The following is a 15,522-nucleotide window of genomic DNA, read 5'->3' on the forward strand; positions in this document are numbered from 1 at the left end:
AACCTCTCCCAGTTGCCAAGACCGTTCAAAGATAATTGAGCATGGCCTCATAATGACATCAGCCAGCTGCCTCAGCACTTGTGGGTGCTACTTGTCAGGCCCCATGAACTTACATATGTCCAGTTTAAGTGCTTTAAGATTAAGATATCAGAAATAGTGTGGCCAGCAGGAACAGGGAGGTGGTTGCTCCCCTGTACTCGGCACTGGTGAGGCCGCACCTCGAGACCTGTGTTCAGTTTTGTGCCCCTCACTACAGGAAAGACATTGAGGTGCTGAAGAGTGTTCAGAGGAGGGCAACCAAGTTAGTGAGGGGCCTGGAGCACAAGTCTTATGAGGAGTAGCTGAGGGAACTGGGGCTATTTAGTCTAGCAAAGAGGAGGCTGAGGGGAGACCTTATCGCTCTTTACAACTACCTGAAGGGGGCTTGTAGTGAGGTGGGTGTTGGTCTCTTCTGTCAAGTGGCTGGAGATAGGACAAGAGGAAATGGCCTGAAGTTGAGGCAAGGGAGATTTAGGTTAGATATTAGGAAAAAAAATTTTACTGGGAGGGTTGTCAAACATTGGAATGGGCTGCCCAGGGAAGTGGTTGAGTCACCATCCCTGGAGATATTAAAAAAGCGAGTGGACAGGGTACTTCAGGACATGGTTTAGTGGGCATGGTTAATGGCTGGACTCGATGACCTTGAAGGTCTTTTCCAACCTAAATGATTCTATGATTAGTGCCCTAACCTTGTTCTCCACTGAGTGTAAGTCTTCATTGATCCAGACCTTCCCTCTGGAATCCTTAATTTCTGAAGGCCAGTCTTCCTAGTAAAGACTAGGGCAAAGAAGGCATTGAATACCTCAGCCTTTTCTGTATCCTGTGTCACCAGTTCCCATGCCACATTCAGCAGCAGGCACACATTTTCCCTTGTCTTAGTTTTGCTGTTTATGTACTTGTAGAATTCTTTCTTGCTGCTTTTCCCATCACTTGCCAGATTCAACTCCAGGTCAGCCTTGGCTTTTCTAACCCTATCCCTACAATATTGGACACCAACTCTATACTGCTCTTGGGTCATCTGCCCCTGCTTCCACATCTTAAAACACTCCTTTTTTATAAATTCAGTCAAAAGCTCTTTGCTTTATACCATGCAGAACTCCTGATGCCTCTGCTTGATTTCCTACTTGTCAGGATAAAGCTCTCTTGAGCTTGGAGGAGGTGATCCTTGAATATCCACCAGCTCTCCTGGATCCCTCTACTCTCTGTGGCCATACCCCATGGGATTCTTCCAAGCAGATCTCTGAAGAGGTTGAAATCTGGTCTTCTGAAATCCAGGGGTGTGGTCCTCCTTTTTGCACTACTTTCTCCTCTTAGGAGATTGAACTCTTAGGATCTCAAGGCTGCTCCTGACTTTCACATCCCTGACACATTCCTCCTTGTTTGTGAGTATCAAGTCCAGCAGAGCGCCCTTGCTTGTTAGCACCTATGCCAGGAAGTTGTTGCCAATGCACTCCAGAAATCTCCTAGATTGCTTGTTCACAGCTGTGCTGTTCTTCCAGCTGATACCAGGGTGGTTATAATTCCCCCATGATGTGTGTCTCTTCCAAATCAACATCTGAAGCAAGAAAAGATTGACAGGCAGCACACTTATCTTGACCACCATCAGAAGGACAGTGTCCTCTATCCACAAGTCCTCTCATGTTTTCCCCCAATTTTGCAGAAAGTCTTCGCATAGGAGACTCCATCTATTCATAGAATCATAGAATCGTTGAAATTGGAAAAGACCTTTAAGATCATCAAGTCCAACCATTAACCTAACGCTGCCAAGTCCACCACTAAACCATGTCCCTAAGTGCCACATCCACACGTCTTTTAAATACCTCCAGGGATGGTGACTCAACCACTTCCCTGGGCAGCCTGTTCCAAGGCTTGACGACCCTTTCAGTGAAGATATTTTTCCTAACATCCAATTTAAACTTCCCCTGGCACAACTTGAAGCTGTTTCCTCTCGTCCTATCCCTTGTTACTTGGGAGAAGAGATCGACCCCCACCTCACTACAACCTCCTTTCAGGCAGTTGTAGAGACCGATAAGGTCTCCCCTCAGCCTCCTTCTCTCCAGGCTAAACAACCCCAGTTCCCTCAGCCGCTCCTCACAAGACTTGTTCTCCAGAACCTTCACCAGCTTCATTGCCCTTCTCTGGACACGCTCCAGCACCTCAATGTCTTTCTTGTAGTGAGGGGCCCAAAACTGAACACAGGACTCGAGGTGCAGCCTCACCAGTGACGAGTGCAGGGGGACGATCACTTCCCTGCTCCTGCTGGCCACACCATTTCTGATACAGGCCAGGATGCCATTGGCCTTCTTGGCCACCTGGGCACACTGCTGGCTCATATTCAGCTGGCTGTCAACCAACACCCCCAGGTCCTTTTCTGCCAGGCAGCTTTCCAGCCACTCTTCCCCAAGCCTGTAGTGTTGTATTCCCTCCAGCTGAGATTTTTCACCCTCTTTGCCCATTGAAAAATGAACTTATGACCTTGCCCCCTCATCACCATAGAAATGAAGGCTTTTGACATCCCAAAAACAGAATGACAACTGGCTGCATCAGTCTGGCAGTGCCCTGAAAAATGCTCTGGAAAGCATCAATGACATTTTCAGCGCTTACAGCATTCTGCACACTTGTTTCCAGCAAGAAAAGGAAGCATTATGCCTAGAGGAAGAAGGTGAAAACAGCCCAGGGAGAATGAGTAAGAAAGGGTGAACAGGGACAGGCTCAACAAGGACATTTGTCCCTTGCAGTCCTAACAGATCCTGTAGCAGAGCCCTGGCAGCAGCAGCAGAATGCTACTCAAGAGCTGGTATGCTGGATGACAAGAGAACAGTGTCACACACTTTGCCATGGAAACAAGGCATGAAAACAGACAGGTGTCTGCTTTTAAAGGAAACAGCACAGGTGGAGAGACAGGTCAAAAGCAAGTGAAGAAGTAGTCTGTATCACATATCATCTCAGAAATGAGAGGAACACCTAAAGAAGAAGATGCAACACATCTGAGCTACTGTATCTTTCACATCACAGGTGGTCTCTGCCCTAGGAGGCTGTGGTCTGTCCTTGGTGGGGGCTCTTCTCTGAAAATGAGCAGTGTCTACATCATCCCCCCATGGAAGCAGTGTGCTCTGGCCTGGCAGTGGGATCCTTGGTGCTGGGTACTCTGCTGACCTCCTGTTACCAATTGCCCAGCCTTCCTGCTCTCCCCTATGGTGACAGAGACTTCTTGCCAGTGACGGATTCTGCCTGGTTGATGTCAGTGAGGTGCTTAAAAACAGCTACAACCACCTGCACTGTACACTGCGTTCTTGATAAGCTATGGGATGCTGTTGACAGTGAAACCTGGCAGTGCCCTGGCTCCTGTGCCACTGTTGTAACCTAAGGCTGTGAAGAGTAGAGGGTCGATAAGAGCGTGGGGGACCTGCACATCTTACCCAGGACCCCAATCCACTTCCCTCACTCTTACTCACATTCCCTTTCTCCCCATCCCTCTGCATCTTATTTCAGAGATAATCATCCTTTTCTTTCCTAGTGAGAAAATGCAAGCCAGTAATCGACCATACACACGACATGGGCATACATCCATACTTACACATACACAGAGTGGTGTGGCTGTTTGATGCCAAAAGTAAAGGCACTGTTAATCAGCCTGTCTCCCTGCTGCTTTCCTGACTGCTAGTGGCAATAGGACCAAAGTTTGGGAGGAGCTAGCGGAGCTAGGTCAGCTGTCCATACTGGGGCCATCCTAAGGCACAAAACTCTGCCTGCAGCACTGACAGTGCTCCTCTTTTCTGCCCATGCCATGTGCACCTGGAGCCTTGTGTTAAACAGGGCTCTTACGAAGGGAGAGAGACAAATGCAGTCAGCTATCTGGAAGAGCCAGCTAGATATTCGTCTAAACTTAGCTATTCGTCTAAACTTAGCTATATCCAGTCAGATGAAGTATACCTAGAATGTTTGCAATAGAGAAATTTACTGTGCAGGTTAAATATAAACAATATGGATAATAAGCCACAGCAGTCATAAATTATACAATGCTGTGTAATCTGCTTAATTTATAAAATAATAAGTTACTAGGCTTTTCTATAACAATTGCCAGTTTTACTCTAGTATATACAGTAAATTAGGCTGCGAAATTATGTTTTCACATAATTAATTCTTATTACGTGTAGAGCTTTTGTTTCTTTTTAACCAGGGTTTTGATTTTCAGTCTATGCCATTTCGTAAAAACATTTAGAATAGAATAGAATAGAATAGAATATTTCAGTTGGAAGGGACCTACAACAATCATCTAGTCCAACTGCCTGAACGCTTCAGCTCTGACCAAAAGTTAAAGCATGTTATTAAGGGCATTGTCCAAATGCCTCTTAAACACTGACAGGCTTGGGGCATCGACCCCCTCTCTAGGAAGCCTGTTCCAGTATTTGACCACCCTCTCGGTAAAGAAATGCTTCCTAATATCAAGTCTGAACCTCCCCTTTTGTAAAATATTGTTTTAATATTTATTTTAAAAATAACAACATCTTGAATGCATCGTTTTAGGTTGAAGTCATGAGAAAACTAAGGTGGTGAGAGTAAACATCCATTATTTCCTTTTAAAAGTTTCAAAGTCCAAAAGTCAGAGTCATGTGAATAATGCTAAGACTATGAAGCAAGAATACAAAATCCAAAGAAGCAAAATTAAGGTTAAAGCCACTACCCATTTTGCTAAAGGGTACGCAGCATTCATAGTCCTCAAAATCAAAAAATGATGAAAGGTTCCTCCAGTAATGAGGCAAAATAAGATAAGCTAGTGGTAAAATAGTCACTACATTTGATAATGAATGTATGTCCCTTCTGTGTACATGCTGTTGGGTGGACTGAAACACACGGAAATAACATTAGAAGACGTTTGTATGATGTTGTTTAGACAGGCTGAATTGTTTTAGGGGAAATGTTTCTTATTTTCCTCCTTTACTCCATTTTCCTGAATTTCCAGTTTTAATGGAAATGCTTATTTTTTTCTTCCATTCTTCTGTTTTCCTGGATTTTTATTAGCTGGATAACTCATAAGTTTTTCAAGCAAAATCAGGGGTGGACGTTATAAATAACACTTGGAAGTACAGCCTAATATTTCCCTTACAAAAAAATACTGTAATTATATCTCTGATTGTTATCAAATCAATAACCATTTTTGGTTAACACTGTACTGTGTATTTTTATATGCATATAGAAGAGAGACAGAAGTCCATTTCAGGTGTGCTGAGTACAGCTCTTTGTGATAGCGACAACTTTAAAGTGTTGAATTTCAGATCTCTTTCATGACCTGATTTATATAAAGGGTTTGTAACATGCATTTTCTAACATTAAAATTTCTTTAAAATAGTGACAAAATTCATTATTTTTTTAATATAAGGTCAAATACCTTGTTAACTTACTTCACAGGATTGACTAATGCACTCTAAGCAAGCAACCAAAATGCAGTAGCTATGAAGCAGTAGGCATAAAGCTGTTGTTTTTATAGGCATATAATCATGTAAGTAAATAAATTAGATTTTAGATACTAAGGAAGTGGGTTCACAGGATAGCTACTTCAAAGGATGCTCATCTCTTGCATCTCTTTAAGTGCCTTAACCTGTAAAGCTATGAAAGTTACCAAATACCCAGGCACAGCACTTCCCACAATTAGAAATGCTGTTAATCTGGTCTTTTGTTGACAACCAAGCTTACTCCTTTCCAAAAATAAAAACTGCAATTACACTATAGCTTGCAGGTGTATGTTTTGTATGTATTTGGGATTATCAAAAGATGTTTTTCATCACCTTTCCATTCCTTTTTTAAATCTAAAAAATTAATTGGTTTAGTGCACTTCTACAGCACTTCCATTTTCTGGAATGGCATGGAATAAGGCTGTGTGATTTTTCACTAGAAAGACCCCAATAAAAGGTACCTACATAAAACAGACCCTAGAAGGAATAGAAAAAAACCACAAATATTCTATTTATAATGTTTGTGAATATGTTTCTTCATGGGAATATTAAATTTAAAACATCACTGTATGACAGCAGTTCTGACTGTTTAAGTGTTTATAGCTAGTCATTTCAAGCAAAAATAATCAATAAGGAAATAAAGCTCTAAATACAGTCTATTAAATTCTTCTTCCTGCTAGCATTCTATGACACAAGAAAGATCTTGCTTTTTTTCTAGTATTAACGACAGATTTTAGAAAAGCAACACAAAAGTCTCTTTTAATACAATATAATTATGCATATTTTTTAGAAGACAGATAACTTAGATCTTCTTTCAGGATTAGTCTAAGATCAGTGAAAGGACTGGAGAACTTCCAGAATTTTGACATTTTCGTTATCTCCAACTGTTTGGAAAACTGATCCGGTGAAAGTCCACATCAGTTAGAACACAGTGAAGACATAGTGCTTTTGAAAATCCCATTCCAAATTTTTGTAGGCTTATATTACATACAAAAATACCAAACACATAGCACAAATTCCTCACTTTCAAAATTAGGAAATGCCAGAATTTGTCTGTGTGATTTTAATTTTTTCTGTTGTGCTTCTGATTCCCACATTTTTATATGCATATATAGCTTTTCATATCATGGTTACGTACTTCATTTTCCTTCGGATCCCCAAATCATCAGTGCCCAGAATACACAATGAACAACTGATCAATATTCCTTTCCATCTCTTTCATTCAATAGGAATCCCAAACACCATTGATCTTTTGGGAATCAAGAACAACAGTTTAATGTAAAGTTTGGAGGAAAGATTTAACTATAAAGCTTTGTAAGTTCTTTCTTTCTCTTCTGTCCTGCTCCTTTCCCCTATTCCTTCAGCTCTTGCCTCGGACCCATTTCACCTCCTCTCAGGCCCTCTGTTCCACTCTGATGGACCTCTCAGCTGCTGTGTAACCCAGCGCATGACAGCACAAGTCTCCACACACCCAAGCAATACCATGGCTAAGAGAGACTCTCTCTTACAGACAGCTCCCTCAACCAGCTTGACATTCAGCTGCCGAAGCAGCACGCACACAGGGAAAAGGGTGGAAACACACAGCTGAGGACGGTGCCAGAGCAGGACTTGGGCAACCCATGGTGAGACTGGCTTAAACTGCTGTTGAACCACACTGTGAGTGACACAGAACTTGCCCTTCCATGGCATGGGGCCGTGCCATTAACCCACGTATAAAGGGAACAGAAACACGCTCTTTTTCTGGGGATTGTAGGATGCAACCACACCAAAACTTTGTAAGTCTTGCTAACATCTTTGCACTTCTCTCTTAACATTGACAGTGGCTAGCATAACAGAATGGAGGTAACATGAAACAATTTATTACAACTTGTAAACAAGTTTCCATAGGCTGTTTGTTTGTTTGTTTTTCCTTAAATGGGGCTTAAATGCGTTACAAAGTTCTTGTGCATTCATTAGCCTCAACGGGGATTCCCCTGGCTATAGGCAAGCTCAGTGACTGGCATGGGGCAACCCAGGCTGAGCACAAAGAGAAGCATAGGATGAATCCACAAGGTCCTTTGTAGCAATAAGCATTTTTACTTGTTATCCAGCGCTTAAGAACTACATATCATCTTTTTCAGATTATCTTAATAATGAATACTGTTCTTGTTTTGTATGGTGCAGCTCTCTTAAACCTCTATTACATTGTATCTGCATGAGCATACACACGTAAGTCTGCTAAAAAATTTCTGTTCTAACTCCTACCAGCTAAAAAGCATAGGGTCCACTATGTACTGAGCATAAACAGTACATAAATGGACATATATAGACTTCAGGAACACAGAACAGAACTATCATTAAATATATGTCAATAAATATATATGTGAACATATATATATATGACAATAGTTGCACAACCCACACAACTCCACTAGATTCTGCAGAATAGCATAGAATAACGTCCAGGTATAGAGATGATGAATGGATGCTGCACTTACTTGTCAGTCGGTGGAGCTGTGGGAGGCAGGAATTAAAGGTGTGAATTTGAAACAGGAAGAACAAAGGGAAACAAAAATTCCAGCTGGAGACAGTGTGGCACTGCTCTGCTGACCCAAGCAGAAACAGGAGCAAGGTGTAAATTACTGGAAAAGAAGAGTTTTGTAAAAAGAAGCTATGTTATATAGGCATTAGTGGTCTTTCCACACCACGCAGAGCTTAAAGTATGAATATATGTTAGATTTAAATATAGACATCCATGCAACATGTTAGAAAAAAATCCTTTACATATAGTCCTTTACACGAACGTACACATGATTAGATAAAGAGCTGTACAAATACATGTATCACTAAGCAGGATACTCTCTTGATTCTCATATTAACATTTGCATATGCATATATCATACTTCCAAACATTTAAAGATTTTTTTTTTCTCTGTCTCCTTCTTTAAAACTCATAAAAGTACTTACTGTGATGAAATTCACTTTTAAAACTGCAGACACTGCTGCGTGCCTAAGTGAGCCATTATTTTCTGGCTCATAATCATATTTTCTGTGTCTGTTAGAATCACTGATGCATTAATTGCTTATCAAAATTTGAAATGGTTCATGAGTCACTCTGAAGATAAAATAAATAAATATTAATGAGCCAATTTCAACAGAATTCATGTCCTCTGCCTCTTAAAGCTGAAAGACTGTATTTATTACATGTCAGAATTAGGTCTTGATACCTAAACTATGGGCAAATACAAAATATACTCAAGCCATACTTAGCAAATCAGAACTGACTGACTAGATCACCATGTTTCAAGGGATCAATGCATCATAGTCTTATTTGACCAAATAATAGACCAAAGAGAAAAAGGATTGGTCAATTATACCACAGAGATTAAGTGAAAGATATGTCTAAGTGCATACATCTAATGCAGATTGAGTGAAAAATGAAATATTTAGTTTTTAAAGTTTGGAAATTATTCTATATGAGAAGATCTTAACACAACAGAAGTAAACACTTGATCTTCAAACAAACACATTGGCACAAAATATCATTACATAAGAAATTCTACTATCCCTTACATCCCATGAGGGAAGGGGAGAAGGAAGGCATAGAGTTTTCAGGAATATCAAAATAAAGCATTTCAGTTTGGATCAATCTGAAATTTTCATTAAGCCGAAACGCTGGGTGGAGGGCTTTTCAACCATTTAATTTTCTACTAAAATTGAGTGAAATATACTATTTTGGAGACTACAAACTTTCATTTTGAAAACATAAGTGTGCCGAGAGACTTTAAAGTCTGGGCCAATGATGGTTCACTGTTGAAAATCCAAGTCTAAACCTTTCCAAACTAAATGACCCAGGATGAAACAGAAAACAGAAGTCCTTCTCTTGAGCCTTTACTTTCTTATTCTAGCTTGTTCCTGAAAATGGTAGGCAAAAAAGATCCCTAAAGAATCTGAAAAGGAACAGGGAATATCCCTAAAAGGCAGCTGTAGCTCTGAAACATATTAGGAATTAGACAGACATCAGTGAGCCACTTTTAAGCCAAACTGTTAGTGAAAAACCTTTTAAAAATAATTAGTTTTTCTCAAGGAAGTTCAGCAGCAGGAGATTCTGGCTAAATGTAGCTGGCTGGTATAAATTCATAGAAATGGGAGATTCATAGAAATGGGAAATTTCCCTGTTACTCACTGACTACAAGCACAATGAAGAAGCCATTTTAACAGACTAGGTCTTAGTAAGAAATGAAGAATCCTCTATTTATTATATTAGGTCAAGTTGTTTGTTGTCAGAGGTCATATCAGCTGCTTAGCACAAGACACAGCTTCAAGTTCAGCTAGTCACATAAAGAGGCAGGCTGTGGTAGTCCTAGAAGTATTACTGCACCTCAGCTGATGCCACACCACTGACACCCAGACACCCTGTTTAGACCTGTGTATACTGTAAAACTAAAGGCATCTCCCCAGACCAAGATATCCAATCCAGCATTAAACACAGAATATGTCACTGTCAGTGAAGTCTGCATGTAAGAACACAGAATTACAAAATGTATTGTGTATTACATATAACGTAGGAAGAATTCAAATTTTGCTACTCACATAACCTTCATAAATTTGCAGATATACTTTCTTTCTAATGTGTAGCTAAATAATGTGTATTTTCCCTAACAGTATCTTAAATTCTTCACTTCATGCACTCATAGCTAACGTAGCTCTCACATAACTTGTTTATTCTCTCAAGCATATGTAAGGAAGGACTTAGTCCATGTTACAAATGAACTGTGCTAATTTCTCTGAAACCTGCAAAATTACGCAAATAATATATGCGAAGTCATAGTTCTTTAAGACAGGCTAATGGTACCTAAAAGAAGGATTGCTTAAATTTATCATTATGTGCATATAACAATGAAGCAATTAATTTTTTTATGTTCACAAAAAACATTTTTTTGTGCTCCTAAAAATTATTCTCAGTATGCCATATAACAAGTTTCCAATCTGCAAACAAATATTATCACTGAGATTTAACACTCTCATTTACACAAATGTTAGGGTATTATTCTGTTTTTATAGAATATTTGTGTAATCAGTTTTTCAGCAGATAATTTACTGTCTGCCTGTTAATATTTTAAGCTTCCAAACTTAATGACACTTTCCACTGTTCACCCTTGTTCAGCAGAACTTAACAGACGCAGTTTTAAAGTTAAACCTAAATCTATTCCGTGCATCTACTGAAAATGTTAACTTCTAAATAAGAAGGGTGAAGGAATAGAATTTTCCATTGGATTGTGCATCAAAAATTTTAACTCAGCGAAATTTTGAAAAAAGCTGTGGTTTCATGGGAAATGGGAAAAGATAATTTCCACACAAGAATTCTTTTCATTTTGAAAAGCCTTTACTGTAAACACTGCCAAAATGTTGAATCTCCACTTGACGTTAAACTTGTGAATAGAATAATGGAAATTAGCAGGTCATGTGCATGATTCAAATAAAAACTGGTAGTGCTGGAAAAATGCATTGTCGAATAAAGCTGAACCCAGATACCAATGCATTCACCACAACAAAAACAGCCAAACAAGAAACAGTTATCAGTGTTACTTTCCTTAGTGTCATGTTTGCACCGAGCGTGGATAAAAACAGCTTCTTACCTGCTCAGAGAATCCTGGTCCACTGATGCGAGCCTATACGAGAGCGTCATTAAGAAGTGAATGAACGTTTAGAAGCACATGCTCAGTGTCGTATGTTCCACTCAAGGCACTTGAGAGCTCCTCCAGTGACTGAATATATCCTCGCCAATGAAGTTCAACTTCTGCCGTGTCAGCTAAGCAGCCTCGGATATGTTGAGGCAGTGGCCCATACAGGGCCTACCTAGAAGTCAGCCCTTGGCAATGAGGGCAGTACCGTGATCTCAGTAAAGCTCTGCCGCAGTCTTTAGAGAAATGCAGATGATCTGTTGTATTGATCACTTCAATCCCCAAATTCAGAGCCTGCAAGAAAGTTCGGCTGGGTAACAGTGATCTTCCTATTTGTCCTATGGCCTTTTTGGAAACGTTACCATTCGGAGGCACTCCGCATATTCCAGTGAAATGTCAGTCAGACCAGGGTTAATCACATGGTTGTAGACTACTGGGAACAGGGTGTCAGAAAATCTGTTGACAAATTTCTCAGTGCTAACGTCTGTGCCAAATATGAAGAGTCCAACATCTGTGAAAAACTCCGGAACACGTGTAGTAGCCTCAGCAGCCATATTTCTATATGCATTGCAGAAAAGTGTGCTTGTGTAATTCTCAGCCAGTCTGATAAGCATTTCAAAGGTTTCTGTAATAAATAAAGAAAGTTCATTATTTTTAAGGTTTAAAAAATACGAAATTAGAGCAAGAATTTAAAACGATTACATCAGAATTAAATTTATCTTGAATGCATTTTTGCATTAGAATTTACGAAGAGACAAACTTCTCACAAACTGTGACAACTATCTTTTGTATATAGTAAAACACCTTACAAGTAATGTTACAACACAATTAATAATCCGTATGTTTTCTTGGCAGGATATATTAAACACAGTCTACAAAAATATAAAAGGAAGTTGATTGTAAGCTGAGTTATTAAGTTACAAAATACAAAAAAGCCTTACTGTATCTATGTATATACATACATTAGCTGTCTCATCTCATGACTCATTCTGCAAGTTGCAATAGAAAGTTAAATGCTCTCAGTCACTCCACTTCAACTCTTTCCTCTTACCACCCTAAATGGATGGGCAAAAGTAACTTTAAACAATTTAAACAACTCTTCCCTTCCATTAAAACTTAACTTTTAAAAGATCAAACAGGTTTGTCTTCTTATCTTCCGAAGGAAAGAGAGGTACCAAACACACATGAAAACAATGCTGTTTGGTCTGGCAATTGCTATGGTCAAGCAAAGTGCTGGAATGTGCAGAACTGCTCTGCTGAGCACTGTGATGGATATACCCTCTCTAAGCCTCAAGATCTGCATAACTGGTAAATCCTGTATGGATAAATTTACATTTCGTTTCACGTGTTAAGTGGCAATCCTTAAGTACACTGAGTGGTTTTTAATAAAACATTTAAAGTATACTGGAGAAGTATTCTCTCCTGACTTGATCTCTGATTTGCAGGTAAGGAAAAATGCTGGTTTTCAAAATAGAAAGATGTTTGCATTGAGGAATTCCCTAGGTCTGCCTGAGAAGCTTGCACTTCAGGGAAGGCAAAGGAGCAATATATAGAGCAAAAGGGAACTTACCTTAGAGTTGAGATTAAAAATACAAAGAAACACACATTACAAGTATTAACCCATTTTATCCACTGGATGGCTATGACTCAGTAACTTCCTTTTATTCATTCAAGCTTTACAAGTTTTCATGTTTGGGGTTTTTTTCACACTTATTTTTTTAATGGGACTCTATAGAAATAAAGTGAGCAAAACCAAGAAGTACAGTTAATACTGTCCAAACAGTGATGTTAAAAATAGGCAGAACCAAATAGTGTCAAACTATGTCAGGCAATTACTGAAGCAATCTGAAGTCTGATGTTAAGTCACGGACTGAACAGTAGAAAACTCAGAATAATTTTAATAGAATAACCAAGACTGGCTATCACATCTTTAATATATGTCTGTGCATAAGAATACATGTCTTATATTCTGATAAAACGCTTGCTCAGGTTAGTGGAATGATTCTCACTGACTTCAGTGGGTTTCAAATTGCACTCTGTGAAAAGATCACAGAGAAGACATATTAAACTAATCTGCTTATACTTTCTATGCATACTTTGCTTTCTCCAATAAAAACTAGATACACTTATAAATCAGAGTCATTACCTCTATTTCTCTGCTATCTGTTATCTATTAACTCTTAGTTTCCTATTTCATACCACCTTTAAGACTGATTTTACTATCTCTCTCTTCTCCATTCCTCTAACATTCATGTAAGTAAGAAAAAAAGTGTTGACTGCACATAGTAAAGAGTAGGAAAGTGCATCCCATTTGTCTTTTTTTTTCAATACCGTAGCACATAGATATGTGCATCTCTACTAAACTGAATTTCACAATAATCATTCATGCCTGCCACATATCACAGTGATTCAGCAAAGAATTTGATTTGTTTTAAAAGTCAGACTCCTGAAGTCAGGACCCTGCCTGGAGCTAGGCTCCCACCAATGGAGACCTATTCAATACAGCAAAGCCTCTTCAGTTTATCCCGCGAGGTGACACGCTGAAGTGCCAGCTGAGTAACTCTGTAGACCACAGCTGCCTGCGCCACCACTGCCTCTGTGACTTTTCTCAACCTCAGCACCTCACGCCAGATAGTACCCGAGACACCCGTGCACCACCCCACGTTTGTAGGTGTGGACATGCGTATGGGAGACTCTTGTCCTTCTGGAGCAGCAGATGAGACACGGCTATCAGATTGATAAAAATGCCCGCTTTAAGGCAACTGGACCAAGGATGAGATCTCCACCAGCTATAAAGGCAGTTTGGACATCTAGCTCACATGGAGGCACATATGCATGAACAGCTAAATTACAGCCCTAAATATTCTACTGTACATTACGTCTCATTTTTATTGGAGGGAACAAGGAATGCAAAGAATGTATAACCCTACTATGGAGGCTTTATTTAGTTGCCTAAGAGTGTTTAATATCTTTTTCAATTGTAGATGCCATTTATCTGCCTGTCCCGAAGGGCATGGGTATCCTGCAGGTCCTGTATCACATCTCCAGGCTGTGCGTGGATGTTTTGCATTTAAAATGGTACTAGATGGCTCTGCCTAGGTAACTGAACTGAATTCTAGATACCCAGTTATCGCTAACTCAAGAACCCTTCATATAAAAGCTTGGAGCAGCCAGAATAACAGAGACAAAAATTTAAGTCAAAATGATTCTTGGTTTAGATGGTTTAAAATAATAACGTGTGAAGAATATTAAAACCTCCTAGGAAAATGGCTATTTTTGTAACTGCACTTTCAGTCTTTTACACAACTTTTGCCAATGCTTCAGATGAAATTTGTTAAAGTAGGTAATGTTAGTAAAATAATGATATTATAATAATTTCTTTAGAATGATATGAATAAGGTTTTTATGACCCTTCTCAAGCTTTTATTATTACTGTTTCCTAGATGAAAACCATAAAGTATGTGATCTAAAATGTCTGTTACAATCCACAGCTCAGTATCCCATTACCAAGAGCACAAATATCAGATGAAAGAATAAATCATGCTGCACATGGATAATCAATAGATTTTTACAATGTGGTCTAAACAATAACAAACCTTCAAGACTGAACTACATTGCTAGTGCCCCAGCAACCCACAGATGAATGAGTGCAATATGCAACTGCATGATTTATTGACTGTTTCTGCTTTCTTAAACAGCATATGGTAATACTGGTCACTTGTGTTTAACAATTCTGCATCATGCTGTTTAATGGTCATTTTAGGATTTCTTAGAAAATTTGTTAATCAGGTTTATTCCACTGGCACTTTTTCTACTTTATAACTGCCAAAGCTATTCCAGAAATTTGTTTTGCTCTCAGACAGCTTGAAGAATGACAGACAGCAAAGCAGACCTATGTTTACTTTCAATATTGAACAGCTCCTGTGAACACCTTACGATGGCAATCTATGTCATTTACAACACTTTCAGAGACTTCAACGACAGATCAAGTTATGCTGGTTCAACGCTGCAAGCGTATCATAGATTTAACTATGTGTTTCTCTATCTTTTAAGTCTGTCAGCCCAGACGAACATCGTCAGTCTTAATTATTCAGCCACAAAAAAAGAAGTGTTGAGTTGTCAATCAGTATAAATCCAATACATACAAAAGACATTTTAAATACAACTAAGATGAGCCAGACAATCTCTTTTTTTCTCTGATTTTTTAATCTGCAGGCTCAATGCCTCTTATCTCCACCCTTTATGAGATCTTTGTAGTAACCACTATACAATGTCCTACAGATACCTTCTGCATCCCTACTGTGAATAATGTCTAGCTTTTACCATGGGTGGCATGTCAACTTTGTTTTTCTTTGGCTACACTTAAA

General features: G+C 39.2%; 1 protein-coding gene across 1 annotated transcript in view; it reads right to left on the minus strand.

Moving 5' to 3' along the window:
* The window catches only part of GPC5 (glypican 5), a 729,332-nt gene that overhangs the window by 596,438 nt on the left and 117,372 nt on the right, over nucleotides 1–15,522 (minus strand). Inside the window, 4 exon segments of the mRNA XM_069802336.1 lie at nucleotides 11,111–11,301; nucleotides 11,304–11,334; nucleotides 11,336–11,520; nucleotides 11,523–11,780. Of these exon segments, the coding sequence (XP_069658437.1) occupies nucleotides 11,111–11,301; nucleotides 11,304–11,334; nucleotides 11,336–11,520; nucleotides 11,523–11,780 (665 nt within the window).

Source organism: Haliaeetus albicilla, chromosome 15 (genome assembly GCF_947461875.1).
Source record: "Haliaeetus albicilla chromosome 15, bHalAlb1.1, whole genome shotgun sequence".
NCBI classification, from domain to species: domain Eukaryota; kingdom Metazoa; phylum Chordata; class Aves; order Accipitriformes; family Accipitridae; genus Haliaeetus; species Haliaeetus albicilla.